At 40.7% G+C, this 18220-nt stretch overlaps 1 protein-coding gene across 3 annotated transcripts in view; it reads right to left on the bottom strand.

The window, feature by feature from the left end:
• FMN2 (formin 2) overlaps positions 1–18220 on the bottom strand; it is a 336826-nt gene that overhangs the window by 102436 nt on the left and 216170 nt on the right. For all 3 annotated transcript variants that reach the window (XM_043926779.1, XM_043926781.1, XM_043926780.1), the window contains one exon: positions 15396–15457. In XM_043926779.1, the coding sequence (XP_043782714.1) occupies positions 15396–15457 (62 nt within the window). The remainder of the gene's footprint in view (positions 1–15395; positions 15458–18220) is intronic.

The following is an 18220-nucleotide window of genomic DNA, read 5'->3' as shown; positions in this document are numbered from 1 at the left end:
GCAGATTTCCCCCTCTCTTATCACCGCCACTCCAGAGCCATCTGACCACATCCATCCCTGTCAGTCTCAGCCTCACCCAAATCCAATTTCAACTCTCCTGTGGGTCAACTTCACCAACACAGAATTCCTCACCCCAAATACTGTAATGTTTTCCACATCTGTGCGTTTCAGCAAAGTTTCTCCCACCTGCTGGGAAAGTCCTCATATCGTCTCTCAAGTTTATAAGAACTTTTACAAACGGTTTCAAATCTTGCCTCATGATGAAGATTATTCCAGGTCCCCCAAGACCAAGTAATTGTCACCTCTTCAGCAACTACCCTGTTCTTCCCACAGAATTCTATCCGAGCACTTGTCACTTTAACCTGTAATTATTTAGTTGTGTGCTTGAAATCCACCTCCTAATTTTGCAATCATCCATCTGGTGGTTAGTTTCTCTCATCTTATTTGAATAAAAAATAAGTCGACCATCGACTTCCTGATGGTCGAGGGGCTAAGAATTCACCTGCCAATGCAGGAGACACAGGTTGGATCCCTGGTCTGGGAAGACTGCATACGCCATGGGGCAACTAAATGCGCGAGCCACAACTACTGAAGCCCATGCACCCTGGAGCCTGTACTCCACAGCAAGAGAAGCTACTGCAATGGAGCCCGAGCACTGAAACTAGAGAGTAGTCCCTGCCTGTTGCAATTAGAAGAAGCCCACGCAAAGCAATGAAGACTCAGCACAGCCAACATTAAAAAAATAAAAAAATTAAAACTATGCATGTTAAATACATTATGAATGGAACAGCATTTTCCGTGTTGGACTGAGGACGTCTCAGCAATTTCAAGGAAAAATCCTTCTGTATTATTAAATGACTACTTAAATAGACCTTTTACGCATCATACATTCCAGAGTTTATGGGTGGTCTCTATACTACTTGTTGGCCTGTATTTCCCCTAATCTTGAAAACTAGCTTTTCAAGAGGTATATTCTTCATAGTCCACAGACTAAGATACCACAGTCCTACAAATCTTTCCTCCCCAGGTAAAATGAACAACTGGAATGTTGTTAAATGCCAAAGGCTGAGGGGAATTTGCAAAATGGTAGTCATGTACACACAGCATTGGTGAACACAGACACACAGCAATGGAGACACAGACAATAGCTATGGCGGACATATGCACACAGCAATAGTGGACAGACCCATAGTGATGGTGGACACTGACACACAGCAATCTCAAACTGAATGGCTATTCAGGGCCCCTGAAAATATCACAATCATACATTGGCAAATCATTGTATATTGGTGAGTAAACAAAAAGTTCAGAACCAAATACACATCTAGAATCACTCAATTTCCTAAATAAGTTATCAGCTGAAAAAAAAAAAGCACAACCTAAAAGTTGAGAATTATGTTTTATTCGGGGACCTTACTGAGAACTATAGCCTGGGAGACAGCATCTCAGAGAGCTCTGAGGGAGAGAGCTCAAAGAGGTAAGGGAGGAGCCAGGATATATAGAAGTTTTTGCTGAAAAAACAAAACAAAAAACATGTAGTCAAAGATCAAGATTATTGCTAATCACAAATAAGCCGACATCTCAAGTTAATGATTATAGTTGCCTTTCTGCGTATGGGCAGATGCAAGAGTCTGAGCTCACTGAAGTCAATCCTTTGATGTGCATGTTAAAGGGGTCCTGTCTGGGGCCCGCATCCTGCTTCTCTCCACCCCAATCCCTTCAGGCACACCTCTAGGGGCAGCTGCAGTGGCCAAGGGCTTAATGGCAAACAACGTTCTTTGTTTACTAAAATGGTAGGCAACATTTTTTGTCCAACATTCAGTGAAAGAAAATATAAGAATTTTATATCCTTATAAAGACATTTGACTACTCCTTTCATTGACTAACTGCCCAGCTAAACATTAGCTGTTGCAATCATGGGTGACAAGGAGGGGAGGGGAGGGTGATGCATCCCTCAAGAAGAACATTAAAACCATCAACTGCTATTCCTGTTCATGAATAATTACCTGTCAGGACTCCGCTTTGGTAGTAGCTAAAGCCCTTAGCAGGTACCTGCAACTATCAATACTTGATACCACTGAAACACCTCTGCCTTATTCCCAGGAAAAACCAGATGGTCTTCTACATAAACTATTACTCTCCTGTATCATCAGCAGAATGGTGGTGGTGCTGGTGTAGCCAAGTCATGTCTGACTCTTACAACCCCATGAACTGTAGCCCACCAGGTTCCTCTGTCCATGGAATTTCTCAGGCGAGAATACTGGAGTGGGATGCCATTTCCTTCTCCAGGGGATATTCCTGATCCAAGATTTAACCCAAACCAGTCTCCCGGATTGCAGGTAGATTCTTTACAAACTGAGCCACGAGGAAAGCTTTAAAGGGATTTAAAGAAGGTATAGTGAACATTCGTGACACAAGGTTGGAGGCACTCATCTTCGCTGCTAGCACCCTTCCTCTAATGCCTGCCTGCCACCACAGACAATCACTGGGAAAGGTTCAGTACATGCATGTCAGGAGAGACTGTCTGCCCAGGAGAGCTGGATACAGTTATTAAATAGGGGAAGGACAGAAAGTACTTCCTGTACTCCACCATTTGTTAATGTTCCCAAAGAGAGAAACTAGAGGTAGATCACACAACAGAATTTGTATAAAAACAGTCACTGGCAGAAACAGACACATATTCTAAACAACTCAGCACTACATATGAGGATGTGCGATTCGTGTTCCTGCAAGGTGAGACTTCCAGAGGGACAGAAAGAAACTGCAAGGAAAGCAGAAGCAAACAAGAGCTCCCAGCATCAAATACAGTTTAGGTTTAAAACTAAAACATGAGGAAAAATAACAGTAGGGATCAAAGCCTGTGTGAAGCCAACATAAAAACCATTCCAAATTTTTAAAAATTTATCAAGGATTCATTCTCCATGGACTTTTAAACATTTACGATCATACTGCTTATTTTATTAATTTTCTATTTTGAGAAAAGTAATTGTAATTTCCCCAAACCCTCCTTTTTTCTAACTGAAGTAGTTGATTTATAAGGTTGTATTAGTCTCAGGTGTAGAGCAAAGTGATTGAGTCACACACATGTGTATACACCTATTCTTTTTCAGATTCTTTTCCCATATAGGCTATTACAGAATATTGAGAAGAGTTCCCTGTGCTATACAGTAGGTCCTTGAAAATTATCTATTTTATATATAGTAGTGAAAAGAAAGTGAAGTTGCTCAGTTGGGTCTGACTCTTTGCGACCCCATGGACTGTAGCCTACCAGGTTCCTCGGTCCATGGGATTTTCCCACATATAGTAGTGTGTACACATTAACCCCAAACTCCTAATTTGCCTCCCCCACTTTCCCCTTTGATAACCACAAGTTTGTTTTCTAGGTCGGTAAGTCTATTTCTGTTTTGTAAATAAATTCGTTTGTGTCATTTTTTAAATCCCACATATAAGTGAAGAATTTGAGGACAGCAATAGTAGCAGATCTTTTTTCCTCTCTCTTTGGAGAAACCTTGGGTATTTTGTTCCAGGTGAGTACATGTTAAAAGACAGCCCTGTGGTTTATGAACAGGTCTGTGGTTGAGGCAGAATTTCTCAGGGAAGTGTGAACACTGGAAATGCACAACACAGCAACCCTCCCTCCATTCCGGCCTTTCAAGCAATGTCTGTGCTCCCAGCTCAAGATGGATGCCACACATCCCCTCCACAAACCTGCTACCTTCACCATCTACTCCTCGTTTTAAGGGGATGGGGCTTAGAGTGCACTATGATATATTTTGTGTTAAGTCATTATCTCATTGAATGTTACCTCATTGGAATACTTTCATGATTATTAAAAATTAATGCATATTTTACAACCCCCCCCCCCAAAGTATATCCTCTTTGCTGGGGATGGAGGGCAGCAACAGGCATCCAGCATATTTCCTAGAAGCACTCTATAGACAAAGCATAAATTGGAAAAGAAAACATGTAAGCATAAATTATTTTTAAAAGCATTAATATTGTTGTTCAGTTGCCAAGTTGTGTCCAACTCTTTATGAGACCATGGACTGCATCACGTCAGGCTTCCCTTTCCTTTGCTATCTCTCAGAGTTTGTTCAAATTCACGTCCATTGACTTGGTGATGCCATCTGACTATCTCATCCTCTGCCACTCCCTTCTCCTCCTCAATTTCTTCCAGCATCAGGGTCTTTTCCAGTGAGTCGAGTGTTCGCATCCAGTGGTCAAAGGATTGGAGCTTCAGCTTCAGCAACAGTCCTTCCAATGAATATTTAGGGTTGACTTCCTTTAGGATTGGCTTGTTTGATCTCCTTGCTCTCCAAGGAACTCTCAAGAGTCTTTTCTAGCACTACAATTCAAAAGCATAAATTCTTCAGTGCTCAGCCTTCTTTATGGTCCAACTCTCACATCTGTACGTGACTACTGGAAAAACCACAGCTTTGACTAGACGGACCATTGTCAGCAAGTCATGTCTCTGCTTTTTAATATGCTGTCTAGGTTTGTCATAGTACATACTTACTATTTCCATATATATTATTTTAAACATTTAATTAAATATCCAATACTATATTTTAACATGCACAATATACACAGCTTTCCAGAAATGGAATTACCAGTCACATCTAAGGAAAACCTTACTTCAACTTTACCAAGTGTTCACCATTTCGGAAAATCCTATTAGTGGTGATAAAGGTAATTTTAGCTGCTGTTTTCAAAGGGGTTATAAATAAAAGGACAAATATTGACTTCATCATACTTTCCGGTTCAATAATTTACATGCATTGATGAAATTAAATGCACCAGGTTACTGAGTTGTTTCTGCTTTAGAGTGTAGACATCAGAGCTTTCAAGTTATAAGTGTAGCTAGGCTTTTGTCTATTAATTTCTTCTCAGAATGGTAAAGGAAATGTGGACAAAGAACGTTGATGCCATTTCAGTAAACAAAGGATGCTGCTGCCTCCAGCCACTACAGCCGCCTCCTCTGTGAGCCCTGAGAGGATACAGGAGGGAGTCAAACAGGACACTGGCCCTAAGCAGTTAAGGTGCATATTAAAGGCATGTTTCAGTGAACCCAGACTCTTGCATCTTCCTATACACAGAAAGGCACTGAGGGCATTAACTTGAGATGTCTGTTTTTGTGATTAGCAGTCACCTCTTGATGTTCATGTTTTTTCCTTTTATACATCCTGACCTCTTTGGGACAGTCACTCAGAGCTCTCTGAGAGGCTGTATTCCAGGCTTACGTCCTCAGAATGTCTGCCAAGTAAAACATAGTTCTCAACTTTTAGTCTGTACGTATTTTTCAGTCGACAATAACATATTTGTTAGGAAAAGGAGGCACTGAATGGATAGGATTGAGAATTAGCAGTCTGGTCTAAGGATTATCCATCTGGGATGACTCATCCTTCTGCAGGAAGTTCACTCAATAAAGAGACTCCAAAAGGAAAGGAAAGTGGTAACACTGGAGCTTCCAAAGCAAATGTTGCAACATGGAGTGATGCAGTCAACATCCAGGGATTAATTCCTGAGGGTGCCTGGTCATTTGAAGTGAGAGAGGGCGGGAGGGGAAGAGGAGAAGGTCCGGAGCAGAAGGACGCTCCATAGAGCCATGAGTACAGTCTCTCTTCAGGCCCCTTGGGGACGCACAAGGAAGTCAGTGATTGTGACGCGCTGGAGAAACACAGGAGGTCAATCCAGGCAGCTCTCAGCTGTGCTTTATGCGGGGGACGTAGTGCCAGAGACCTGACTTCCTGTCACGGTTATGAGAAAGTGAGAGTCTTTATTTCATGATAAAGGTAATAAATAAAAGTAAAATAAAAGTAAAAGTAAAAAAGTAAAAAAAAATAAAAGTAAAAACTGATCCTCAGATTAACTTTGTGGAACATCTGATCACAGGTCATCTTTCTCCTTAAAATATATGTCATCACTTAAAGTAATGATCAAAAGCTTGATGTTTTTAAAAACATTCTATTTAAGAGAACGTGTCAAAGCTAGTGTTATGTTTACTATAAGTAAGTGCATTTATTTGGTAAATATTTCTTTAGGATGCTTAGTGGGTTCTCAGTGGGAATATGCTACTAAAGAAAAGCAGCAGACGTGGAACTTACATGATGCTGGAGGAGATGACAGGAAATGTTGGGGCTGTGTGTGGAGCATCCAGGCTAAGTGCTCTAAGGGTGAGGTTGCTCTGAGTTTACAATAGGAGGGTCTTTGACCTGGAAGAATGACTGAGGAAGGAGGGGATGAGAAATGCTTCAGAGGAGGAGATGGTGAGCAGAAGATTTCATCTGAGAGCAGCCTGTCAATGGAGTTCCAGGGGTGGACAAGGAGGTTCGGAGAAGCAGACACCAAGTGGCTGGAGGACAGACAGCTGGGAGAGCTGTCCTCCAACGTGCCTACCCTTGGATTTCACCAATCAAATTAGAATCTCAAGTTAAAATGAGGTAAGAAAGTATGTGAACATTCCCACGTCATTCATTTCCAGTGAAGCCGAGTTGTCATTCTAACTTTCATTTTCCAGGAATTCCCTGGAAGCCATTCATCTAAAAGGAGCATAGTTATCAAAACCTCAGTCGCTACCTTCATTACATGGCAGCCGATGTCATGTCTCAGACAGAGTAGAAAGAAACATAATGTCTGGATTTTACTAAGTCCACAGTATCGATACGTTAAGTGATCCGAGATCAACAAGCTTTCTTTTTTAATTCTGACATTCACCTAAAGCACATTCATACTGGAAAATGAGGAACACGGATTCCAGGAACCAACCCAAAAAGCAATGAAATGCAAGAGTACAGTTTTCAAACAGCTCTGTGGGGAACTTTATTTTCTTGGGCTCCAATATCACTGCAGGTGTGACTGCAGTCATGAAATTAAGAGACGTTTGCTTCCTGGAAGGAAGGCTATGATGGGCCTAGATGGCGTATTAGGAAGCAGAGACTACTTTGTCAACAAAGGTCTGTCTAGTCAAAGCTAAGGCTTTGTATGGATGAGACAGTTGGACCATAAAGAAGGCTGAGGGCTGAAGAATTCATGCTTTTGAACTGTGGTGTTAGAGAAAACTCTTGAGAGCCCCCTGAACTGCAAGGAGATCAAACCAGTCAATCCTAAAGGAAATCAATCCTGAATATTCATTGGAAGGACTGATGCTAAAGTTCCAATATTTTGGCCACTTGATGCGAAGAGCCGACTCATTAGATAAGACCCTGATGCTGGGAAAGATTGAAGGCAGGAGTAGAAGGGGATGATAGAGGATGAGATGGTTGGATGGCATCACCAACTCAATGGACATGAGTTTGAGCAAGCTCTGGGAGATGGTGAAGGATAGGGAAGCCTGGAATGCTGCAGTTCATGGGGTCACAAAGAGTTGGATAGGACTGAGAGATTTAATAGCAACTGTGGAGAACATCAGTAATTCTATTACACTTATTTGAAGAAACTAATGATTAAATGTTTCATAAAACACGAATCCAGTAAAGACCTCGGGGAAGTGATGGGAACAGACAGTCAATCTGGTTCATTTTTACTAAGGTACCACAGTGCACACCTTTGAGGATGCTCTGTCCTCTGCTGTGTGCTGGATCCTTTTCCATACTGAGGTTTACATTCTGTCAACCAGGACACTAAGTAAAGATCACTCCAACTATGAAGCCTGCCTGTGAAATCCAATCTTGAAAAGTGTAAATTTAAACCTCTAATTCTTTCTACCTTGCCTGCTTTTTCCCTTCCTGCTAATTGTATTAGTTGTTTAACTACAAAGGGATGTGGATTTTTTTCCTTTTCTTATTAATATCTTTTCTTGGACTAAATTTCTAATAGGACTTACTTCCAAGGTTTGCTTTGGTCTTCCTATTTAAGATTATTTCTGTTTCTTGAATATGAAATAAAGAAGACTGAACCATTCTCTGAAAAAAAAATTATACAAGGACATTTTTACAGGCACATATCTGACTTTATGTTAAATACTTGATTTACTAAAAAAATAAAAGAAAGAAAAAAAAAAAGAGAGAGAAAGAAAGAGTATTCTACCTCAACTTTTCTTCCATCCTCCCAACCTCTGTCCACTGCTTCTCACTGAGTCATATGAAGAGTATGTACTAAGAATTAGAATCAATAGATATATTGAAGCATCATAAATACTGCATAGTTTCTGAAGACATTTTACTCTCAGAACTCAATGGCAGTCAATAACCCAAAGTTAACTGTAAAGACTTTTGCTTTAAAAAAAATCAATAGGATATACTGTATTTAGAATCTCTGGATTTGCTAGGATTTAATTCCTCAGGAAACAGGTATTGGGCCCTCAAGGCTGTGGTTTTTGAAATTATGTCGTGTTTAGATCTGGAGACTGCCCAAAACTCACTGACAACTAGAAGAGAAAGCTCCCTGCCAAACATATGCCATCAGGGGAAAACAAAGTCTCAACAAGGCTGCATAACAAGAGCATCCGTCTATTCCACAGAGGTCACACACAGCTGCTGCAAAACATGCCAATGATCTGGAAGCATCTGGCAAAATGCAAACATGGATTTACAGCGAAGGATTCAGGCTGGCTATGAGTACTGCTCTCAAGGACAAGGAGTGGAAGGGCAAGTAAGTGTTCCTTGTACCCCTGAAACAAATATAACAATGTATGCCAATTATATTTCAATAAAAAATGAAAAGGAAAAAATAAATCACTAATTAAAAGATAATTTATCATATATCTACTAGGAAAAACTGAGTTTAAACATTAGTCTATTTTCTACTAGATAAAACTTAAATAGCACTTCAAAATACCATTATTGCCTAAGGGGGAGAACAAGATGGTGGAGGAGGAGGTGGACGTGGAATACATCTCTCTCTGTGGATACATCAGGAATACACCTTCAGACACAGAAGTGTATGCAGAACACCTGCTGAGAGTGGGCAGGAATACATGACCGTGGTAAAGAATATATAGAACCATGCAAAACTCAGGATCAAGCCCTGAGCCTCTGCAGTGGGAGCACTGAATCTAACACCCTAGACTACCAGAGAACTAATCCTAGGGAGTATCAAATAGTGAGAACTTCCACAAAGGAAACTACTTGAATACAAAACCCAGCAACACCCAACCACCAATAGAACCCTGTGCAGAATGTCTCATCCAAACAACAAACAAAACAAAAATACAAACCCAATCATCAGCAGACAGGATTGCCACCTGACTCAGCCTTGCCCATCAAGGAAAAAAATAACTCAGCACAAATCTCATCCCACACGAAGCTTACACAAACCACTGGATCAACCTTAGGAGGGCAGAAACCAAAGGATATAAATCAAAAAGAGGCAAGTGCCCAAGGAAAGAAAGACAGAAAGGATGCCATAAGGGATGCTATTGGAACAACCATCGAAACAACGGGATCTGAGGATTAGATGACAGCAATATATCAGTGTCAATTTCATGATATTGCTGGTTGTATTATGATTAAGTGTCTGCTACATTGTAGGAAATACACACTAAAGTATTCAGGGACAATCAAGCATAATGTTGACAATTTATTTGCAACTGATACAGAAAAAGAATAGTCCTTCATAGTGTACCTGCAACTTCAGTGTATCTCTGAAACTGTTTTAAAAAATAAAATACAAACTTTAAAATGAAGATTGTAAATAAAGTGGTGTCTTTCTAAATTTGACAATTAAAAAAAAAACTATTTCCTATGAATTCACGTTGCCTATAAATACACAGATATTTATTCTCCTTTGTTCAGCAAAATCTTCAGACCCTCGAGGAAAGGTCCAGTTTTAAGATCCATGGTGCACAACTTTTGCTATCTTTGATGCCACCAGCCTTAGATATAGTCACTGTCATTTGACAATCTTAGTTATTTTAAGTTCTATGCTCATGCTTATTTTTATTTAAAAGAAAAGCATAATAGTATTGAATAGTCCAGAAAACTCTCTTTATATCCATTTGACAGTGACAAAAATTGATGTTTTTATGAATTATTAGACACCCTATTTAGAAATGGGGAAATGGAAGCTGAAGGAGCATCAATAAATCACTGGGGGCAACCACGAGCTTCTGGTGCTGCAACCCGGGCCACATTCTCACTTTTCACCCTGAGTTCCTGCCACCACGCAGTGTGTCTTACCTCCTCCCAGAGGGCCCTGTCCAGTGCTCTTCAAGAGTCAGGAAATTCTGTGCTTCAGAGCACGGTGGTCAGGGACCAGGGTCACACCCAGTAATGAGCTGATGACCTCTCTGGGTCAGTTTCCTCTTTTCTAAAAATAGTGCTTCTTCCTTCTAAGTTGGATGTAAGCCACTTGGAGGATTAAATGGTAACACATGTGAGATGCTTAGAGTGGTGTCTGGTGCATAATACACATTAAATTACTACTATTCTAAAACTCAGATGCCCTGGTTTTTCAATGATCACAGCTCTCTTAGGAACTTAAACAACTGGAATGAAGATTTTGAACAAGTGTGTTTTTCACCACCAGGGAATATATAGCTCAATTTTCTCTTGAGTTAGGGGGAGTTTCTTGCTTTGCTAAAAGTACATTCACCACCTAACTGGGGAAGCCTTCATCCACAACTGTTGTCTGACACCCAGAACCCCAGGCAGTGCTTCAGCCCATATCCCTAGAAAACCGAAGACCCTCACATGCCAACAGGTCCTGGAAGTCTGATCTTAATGACCCAGAATTCCAAAAATATGTAACAAATTTCCCTTTTTCATTTACCCTTTTCAAAGTTTCAGCCATTCTGCTCCTCACTACGTTTTGTGCAGATCAGGTTACAGTAAGCCATCCACACCCTCCCAGAAAGAGCCACTCACTATCATGCACGGGCAGTCTCATTATCAACCAAGTAAAGAGGGCACGAATCAATGTTCAGCATGGATCCTTACTCATGATGAGTATCTATCACTGTGAAGAGGCAAAAAGGATCTGAAAACCATGTAACAGGAAATCCAAGAGGTCATAAAACCAAGCCTACCAGCAGAGTTCACTCATGAATTTATATAAATATTCAAAAAAGATGTCCTTTTCAACATAGGGGGCTGGAATGCAACTGTAGGAAGTCAAAAGATACCTGGACTAACAGGCAACTTTGGCCTTGGAGTATGAAATGAAGCAGGGCAAAGGCCAACAGAGTTTTGCCAAGAGAATGCACTGGTCATAGCAAACACCGTCTTCCAACAACGTAAGAGACAACTCTACACATGGACATCACCAGATGGTCAATACCAAAATCAGACTGATTATATTCTTTGCAGCCAAATATGAAGAAGCTCTAAATAGTTAGCAAAAGCAAGACCTGGAGCTGACTGTGGCTCAGATCATGAACTGCTTATTGCAACATTCAGACTTAAATTCAAGAAAGTAGGGAAAACTACTAGACCATTCAGGTATGACCTAAATCAAATCCCTTATGATTATACAGTAGAAGTGACAAATAGATTCAAGGGATTAGATCTGATAGACTACCTGAAGAACTCTGGACAGAGGTTCATGACATCATACAGGAGGCAGGGATCAAGACAATCCCCAAGAAAAAGAAATGCAAAAAGGCAGAATGGTTGTCCGAGGAGGACTTAAAAATAGCTGTGAAAAGAAGAGAAGCTAAAGGCAAAGGAGAAAAGGAAAGACATACCCATCTGAATGCAGAGTTCCAAAGAATAGCAAGGAGAGATAAGAAAGCCTTCCTCAGTGATCAATGCAAAGAAATAGAGGAAAACAACAGAATGGGGAAGACTAGAGATCTATTCAAGAAAATTAAAGATACCAAGGGAACATTTCATGCAAAGATGAGCACAAAAAAGGACAGAAATGGTATGGTTACCTAACAGAAGCAGAAGATATTAAGAAGAGGTGACACGAATACACAGATGAACTATACAAAAAAGAGCTCAATGACCCAGATAACCATAATGGTGTGATCCCTCACCTAGAGCCAGACATCCTGGAATGAGAAGTCAAGTGGGCCTTAGGAAGCATCACAATGAACAAAGCTAGTGAAGGTGATAGAATTCCAGTTGAGCTATTTAAAGTCCTAAAAGATGATGCTGTTAAAGTGCTGCACTCAATGTGCCAGCAAATATGGAGAACTCAGCAGTGGCCATAGGACTGGAAAAGGTCAGTTTTCATTCCAATCTCAAAGAAAGGCAATGCCAAAGACTGCTCAAACTACTGCACAATTGCACTGATCTCACACGTTAGTAAAGTAATGCTCAAAATTCTCCCAGCCAGGCTCCAACAGTACCTGAACCGAGAACTTCCACATGCTCAAGCTGGATTTAGAAAAAGCAGAGGAACTAGAGATCAAATTACCAATATCCACTGGATCATTGAAAAAGCAAGAGAGTTCCAGAAAAAGATCTACTTTATTGACTGTGCCAAAGCTTTTGACTATGTGGATCACAACAAACTGAGGAAAATTCTTTAAGAGATGGGAATACGAGACCACCCGACCTGCCTCCTGAGAAATCTGTACGCAGGTCAAGAAGCAACAGTTAGAACCAGATATGGAGCAACAAACTGGTTCCAAATAGGGAAAGGAGATTGTCAAGGACGTATATTGTCACCTTGCTTACTTAACTTATATGAAGAGTACATCAAGGAAAATGCCAGGCTGGATAAAGCACAAGCTGGAATCAAGATTGCCAGGAAAAATATCAATAACCTCAGATATGCAGATGACACCCCCTAGATGGCAAAAAGAGAAGAGGAACTAAAGAGCCTCTTAATGAAAGTGAAAGGGGAGAGTGAAAAAGTTGACTTAAATCTCAACATTCTGGTCCCATCACTTCATGGGAAATAGATGGGGAAAAAATGGAAACAGCGACAGACTTTATTTTTGGGGGGCTCCAAAATCACTGTGGATGGTGACTGCAGTCATGAAATTAAAAGACTCCTGCACCTTGGAAGAAAAGCTATGACCACATGGACAGCATATTAAAAAGCAGAGACATTATTTTGCCAACAAAGGTCCGTCTAGTCAAAGCTATGGTTTTTGCAGTAGTTATGCATGGATGTGAGAGTTGGACCATAAAGAAAGTTGAGTGCTGAAGAATTGATGCTTTTGAAGTGTGGTGTTGGAGAAGACTCTTGAGAGTCCCTTGGACTTCAAGGAGATCAAACCAGTCAATTGTAAGGGAAATCAGTCCTGAATATTCATTGGAAGGACTGATGCTGAAGCTCCAATATTTTGGCCACCTGATGTGAAGAACTGAGTCACTGGAAAAGACCCTGATGCTGGGAAAGATTGAAGGCAGGGGAAGGGGAGGACAGAGGATGAGATGGTTGGATGGCATCACCGTCTCAATGGACATGAGTTTGAGCAAGCTCTGGGAGTTGGTGATGGACAAGGAAGCCTAGCGTGCTGTAGTCCATGGGGTTGCAAAAAGTCAGGCACGACTGAGCGACTGAACTGAACTGACTGATCCATTTAATATTTTCTGAATATTTCCTGTGTGCCCAGTACTACCTGAATCTAGGTGCTCGGGATGTTGCTGTGGATAAAAGAAATGGTTCTGCCATCTTTGGCCTTGTATATTAATGGACATGACTCAGGAATTAGTATGAGTTCTGTTTGTATACAAGGCACATATTATTAGACAAGGCATCTCTTATTCATAAGGGGTACTTTAAGTTCCTCTACCGAAGATAGTGATCAAAACAATCCAGAATATTCCCACTTAAACTAGTATCACTGTGAACCACTCCTATCACAAAATGATTGTTTTCCTGACACAATGAAAGTCTGAACCATCAGATTTAATGATGTCAACAATACAAAGAAAACCACAAATGTAACCAGTTCCAGTTGGTGCTGGCTCTCCTTTCATGGAGTACGATGGCAAGAGATTCTGGGTAGCTATCGGGTTTGTCCACAGTCAGAAATTTCTATTTTGTGAAGTTACTTTACTTTAAAGGCGAAAATCTCCCAAAGAAAATACTCTAAATCACTGCAAAATAAACTCTCCTTATAAATACAGTTGTCCCCAATGTTCTGTTTTGTTCTGTATATGTTTCTGCACATGGATATACCAGCTTAAAATAAAACATTCACACCTTCACATAATGTACAGACACACACACTATGTATCTGCAGAAAGACATGTACATCAGTACATGGAATATGTGCATGAGCTACAGTTACATAAAAACCAGTGAAGTCTGACATGGTTACAACCTGTTGAAGACATTGTTCTCTGTGGTGTTTCCTTGTTTCTTCCACCTGGTTCTTGGTTGAGAGCAGGTTGGCAGGAAGGATGAGGGAAGTGAAAGCTCTGTATACCTCTAAACAGTTCCATTTTTCCCAAGTTTTCCATCATGCTGTGACCACCAGGTAACGAAACACTCATGCCTTCCTCTCCAGTTCATTAATGAGTCACACACCTGTGCCCACAATGGGCACCAGCTGCCACACTGCGTTCACCACAGCTGTGTATTTCACCCATGGACTGGGTGATGCTTCATGAGAAATACCTGCCCATGAAGGGCCTGGCCTCACAGGGACATCATGTGGACATGTGCTTTAAAAGTACTGAATCTGAGAACAGACATACAGGTGGAACACACTGTCCTCAAGGGAGTGGTTGAGGAAGAGGGTCAGAAAAGCCCAGGACCAGCCAAATCAGGCCCCATTTAATCACAGAGGCTTAAATACCAGGCAGACCGCAGGCAAGAACAGAAACCAAGGAAGAAAACATGGCCACACTGAGACTTTCCTAGATTCAATCAAACACATTGAAGAGAGAATCGCTTTAGTACTACATGAATCAGTTATTTAATGCCAAGTGCCAGCAAGTCACTTCACACAGCACCCCCAGACTGCACTTCCCCAGAGCACATGCCCTGCTCGGTTTTCCTCATGGCAGCTTCCGGCCACCGTTCTAATAGAAAGTGGTACCAGGAGAAAGATACCATGTCCTGACGCTCAGTGAAGGAAACTGTGGCAGACAGGGAAACAGAGACAGAATGAAATCACATCCCACCTCACCACAACACAGCACATGTGACTTGGGCAGGTGGTGTGGACTCTCTCTGCCAAGTTTCCTCATCTGTAAAATAGAGCAATAATAGCAGCTACTGAGAGTTTTCACATCAAGAGTAAATGCACTAGCACGTCACACAATGTTCCTCTCAAATTACCCTCTGCCGAAGCATTGATTATATTTCAAAAGAAGGAATCTGAAAGACCGCATATACAACATGCTTTGAATCACCATTTTTAAAACTATGAGACCATGCATTCATTCATTATATTTCTAGAAAACATACATTTTAACAAACCCAGACTTCTGTAAATTCAGCGCTCCCGTATCAAACTTCCTCAGAGGACACGGAGGCAATGAGCCCAGACGTGGACATTGACAAGAACTGTGTGTGTCACATTCTCACACAGAAAACCTCCTGTTACTCACATTCTCATAGAGAGCTTGAAGGGTCTCCAGGTCAACCACAGAATTGTCCAAGTTCACCACAGCTGTGTGAAAAAGACAAAACAGAGAGTATAAATTGCCATAAACCAGCTGTGAAAAGCATCTGACCACTTCAAACAATAGTGACTGTCCACAGAGCAGACTTCATGTCCTGCAGGCAGCAGGTGAAGCTCTGCCTTCACTGCAGCTGCTCCCCTCACCGACAAAGACTGAGCTGAGCTGGGAATTTCAATGGGACAGGGGTCAAGTGTCACAGCTTTCACACACTCCACAAACACAAAGTCCCAAGAATAGGCCCCCACGGCCAGAGGGAAATTCACCATCTGTCTCTTTCATGACTCACCTGAATAAATTTGAAAAATCTGCTTAATACCAGAAAAATAGACAACTCACTCATGTTACTGCCACATCCTGGTTTTATGCCAATAAATGCACATATCTGCCAACTTATCTAAAGACAAAGGTTATATCTAAAGGCAAAGGTTATATCTAATCACTAAATTGATAGACTTAATATGGAAACAGGTGCATTTCCTGTTGCAGCCCTTTAATTGTAATAATCAAAGGATAATTCTTTGATTATGGTTTTGAAATTGGCAAAGGTGGCTGTTCAGTGAGGCAGTAGGTGTGGACGATGGAGAAAGTTCAGTTCTTTGGATGAGATCTTCAAGAAACATGTATTGTTTATACAGCACCCTCAACTAGAACTGTGTGGGGAAGGGGAGAGATGAGACTTAGAACTTGTATTATATTATTTGATAGTTTATCTAGCTGCAGGGAAAATTCATGGTACCCAAGGAGGGTTAAACTTTTTCTCCACCTGATCATTCCACCTGAAGTTTTCTGCACACTGATGCCTGTCTTCTATTTCACAGTTTGCATGGATTGCCAGTGATCAAGGATGTTAAGAGCTCTGACAATAAAAAGTTCTTTAAGTTAAAAAATCTTATAAGCCATGAGAAGGGTGAGCGCATCTTGATCGATTAACTCAATTAGAGGAGTTGCAGCTTCAGAAGTGGTGAAAGCACTGGATACATAAAGTAATAAAGGCAAAGGGGACTGGGAGAAGCAGAGGCCATAGTCTCCTCTGCTATAGGCGAGCTGTGAGCTTAGTCCTGCTGGGCCAGGAGGATGCGACTCCAGCAGGGCTTCCCCTCCCCCATACAGCTGGCTATGAGTAGTTAAAGCTCAGAAACAACAGGGGATGGATTAGAACAGAGGCAGTGCCATCTTATATTTGAAAAGCTTGTATCTTTTTTAGAGGCAACTTTTTATGCATTAAAGTCACATTAGAGGGACTTCCCTGTTGGTCCAGTGGTAAAGAATCCACGTGCCAATGCAGGGGACATGGGTTTGATCCTTGATCCAGGAACTGAAGTCCCATATGCCACAGGGCAACTAAGCTGCAGCTACTGAGTCCACACACCACAGCTAGAGAGTCTGTGAGCTGCAATAAGAGATCCTGCCTGATGCAGTGAAGATTCCGTGCATTGCATCTGAGACCTGAGGCAGTCAACTTAATTAGTTAAAAGAAATCACATCAGAGAAATCCTAATGTCCTCCATGATTATTGGTTATTTTATTCCTCTGGACAATGAGCCATCAAACTAACCCTTACATACAAATATATATATCAACAGAGAAAACAGAAAACCTTCATAACTGAACAAATGACCAAGCATGACTTAACACACACGTAAATCAGCCCACCACATTTTATACATATTAATGAGATGTTGAGTAAATGACAAAATTATTCCAAGTGGATCATGATAAATATGTGTGTTCTTTAGATTTTTGTACATTTAAATATTTTGGAAAAAGTTTTTGTGAGACCCAAGTTTTTAGTCAAAACCATCTGTAATACAACAAAAGGAATATGCCAAATTTCAGGATATAAACTCTGATTTTCTCCGTCTTACGCTATAAGTTCACAATTGTTTTTTTAAATCCATTAATAGTTTACTGCATGAGATGAGGAAATAAGTCTGTGTTATGACATTTTTTGACATTTTTGTTGTGACTTAATAGTCAATAGTCATAAATAGTTCATGTACCTTGAGAAGACAGAATATAATTATACAGTATATAACTGTAAGATACAATCTTTTCTGTTTACATATTGTAAATCCGTATTTGTATTTTTCCTCTTGATCTTTTTGACCAAAGTGGTTTAAAGTTACTCTTATTAATATGCTCCTCTCTCCTTGTAAGTACTATGTAGTTTCTTTCTTATGTAGTTGCATCTGTATTTTGAGGGACATAAATTCAAATCTATTATAATTTCACTGTAAATTATAGCTGTTAGTATTAAAAATATCTTTTCATTGTTTTGTTGTTGTTCACATAATGTTCCTGGCCTGAATTTTAAGTTGTCACATATCAAGATCATAACTCTTGCTTTTTTGATTTGCATCTGTTGGGCCTAATTTCACTTCTCTTCATACTTTAGCCTTTCTAAAATATATTGTTATATATAGCTAGGTTTTGTTTAGAAGCAGAAGATATTAAGAAGAGGTGGCAAGAATACACAGAACTATACAAAAAAGATCATCACGACCCAGATAATCACGATGGTGTGATCACTCACCTAGAGCCAGACATCCTGGAATGCGAAGTCAAGTGGGCGTCAAGAAGCATCACTATGAACAAAGCTAGTGCCAGGTGATGGATTCCATTTGAGCTATTTCAAATCCTAAAAGGTGATGCTGTGCAAGTGCTGCACTCAATATGCCAGCAAATTTGGAAAACTCAGCAGTGGCCACAGGACTGGAAAAGCTCAGTTTTCATTCTGACCCCAAAGAAAG

Source organism: Cervus elaphus, chromosome 15 (genome assembly GCF_910594005.1).
Source record: "Cervus elaphus chromosome 15, mCerEla1.1, whole genome shotgun sequence".
In the NCBI taxonomy this organism is placed as follows: Eukaryota; Metazoa; Chordata; class Mammalia; order Artiodactyla; family Cervidae; genus Cervus; species Cervus elaphus.
The sequence above is the reverse complement of the archived record's forward strand: the minus strand, read 5'-3'. Positions and strand labels throughout refer to the sequence as shown.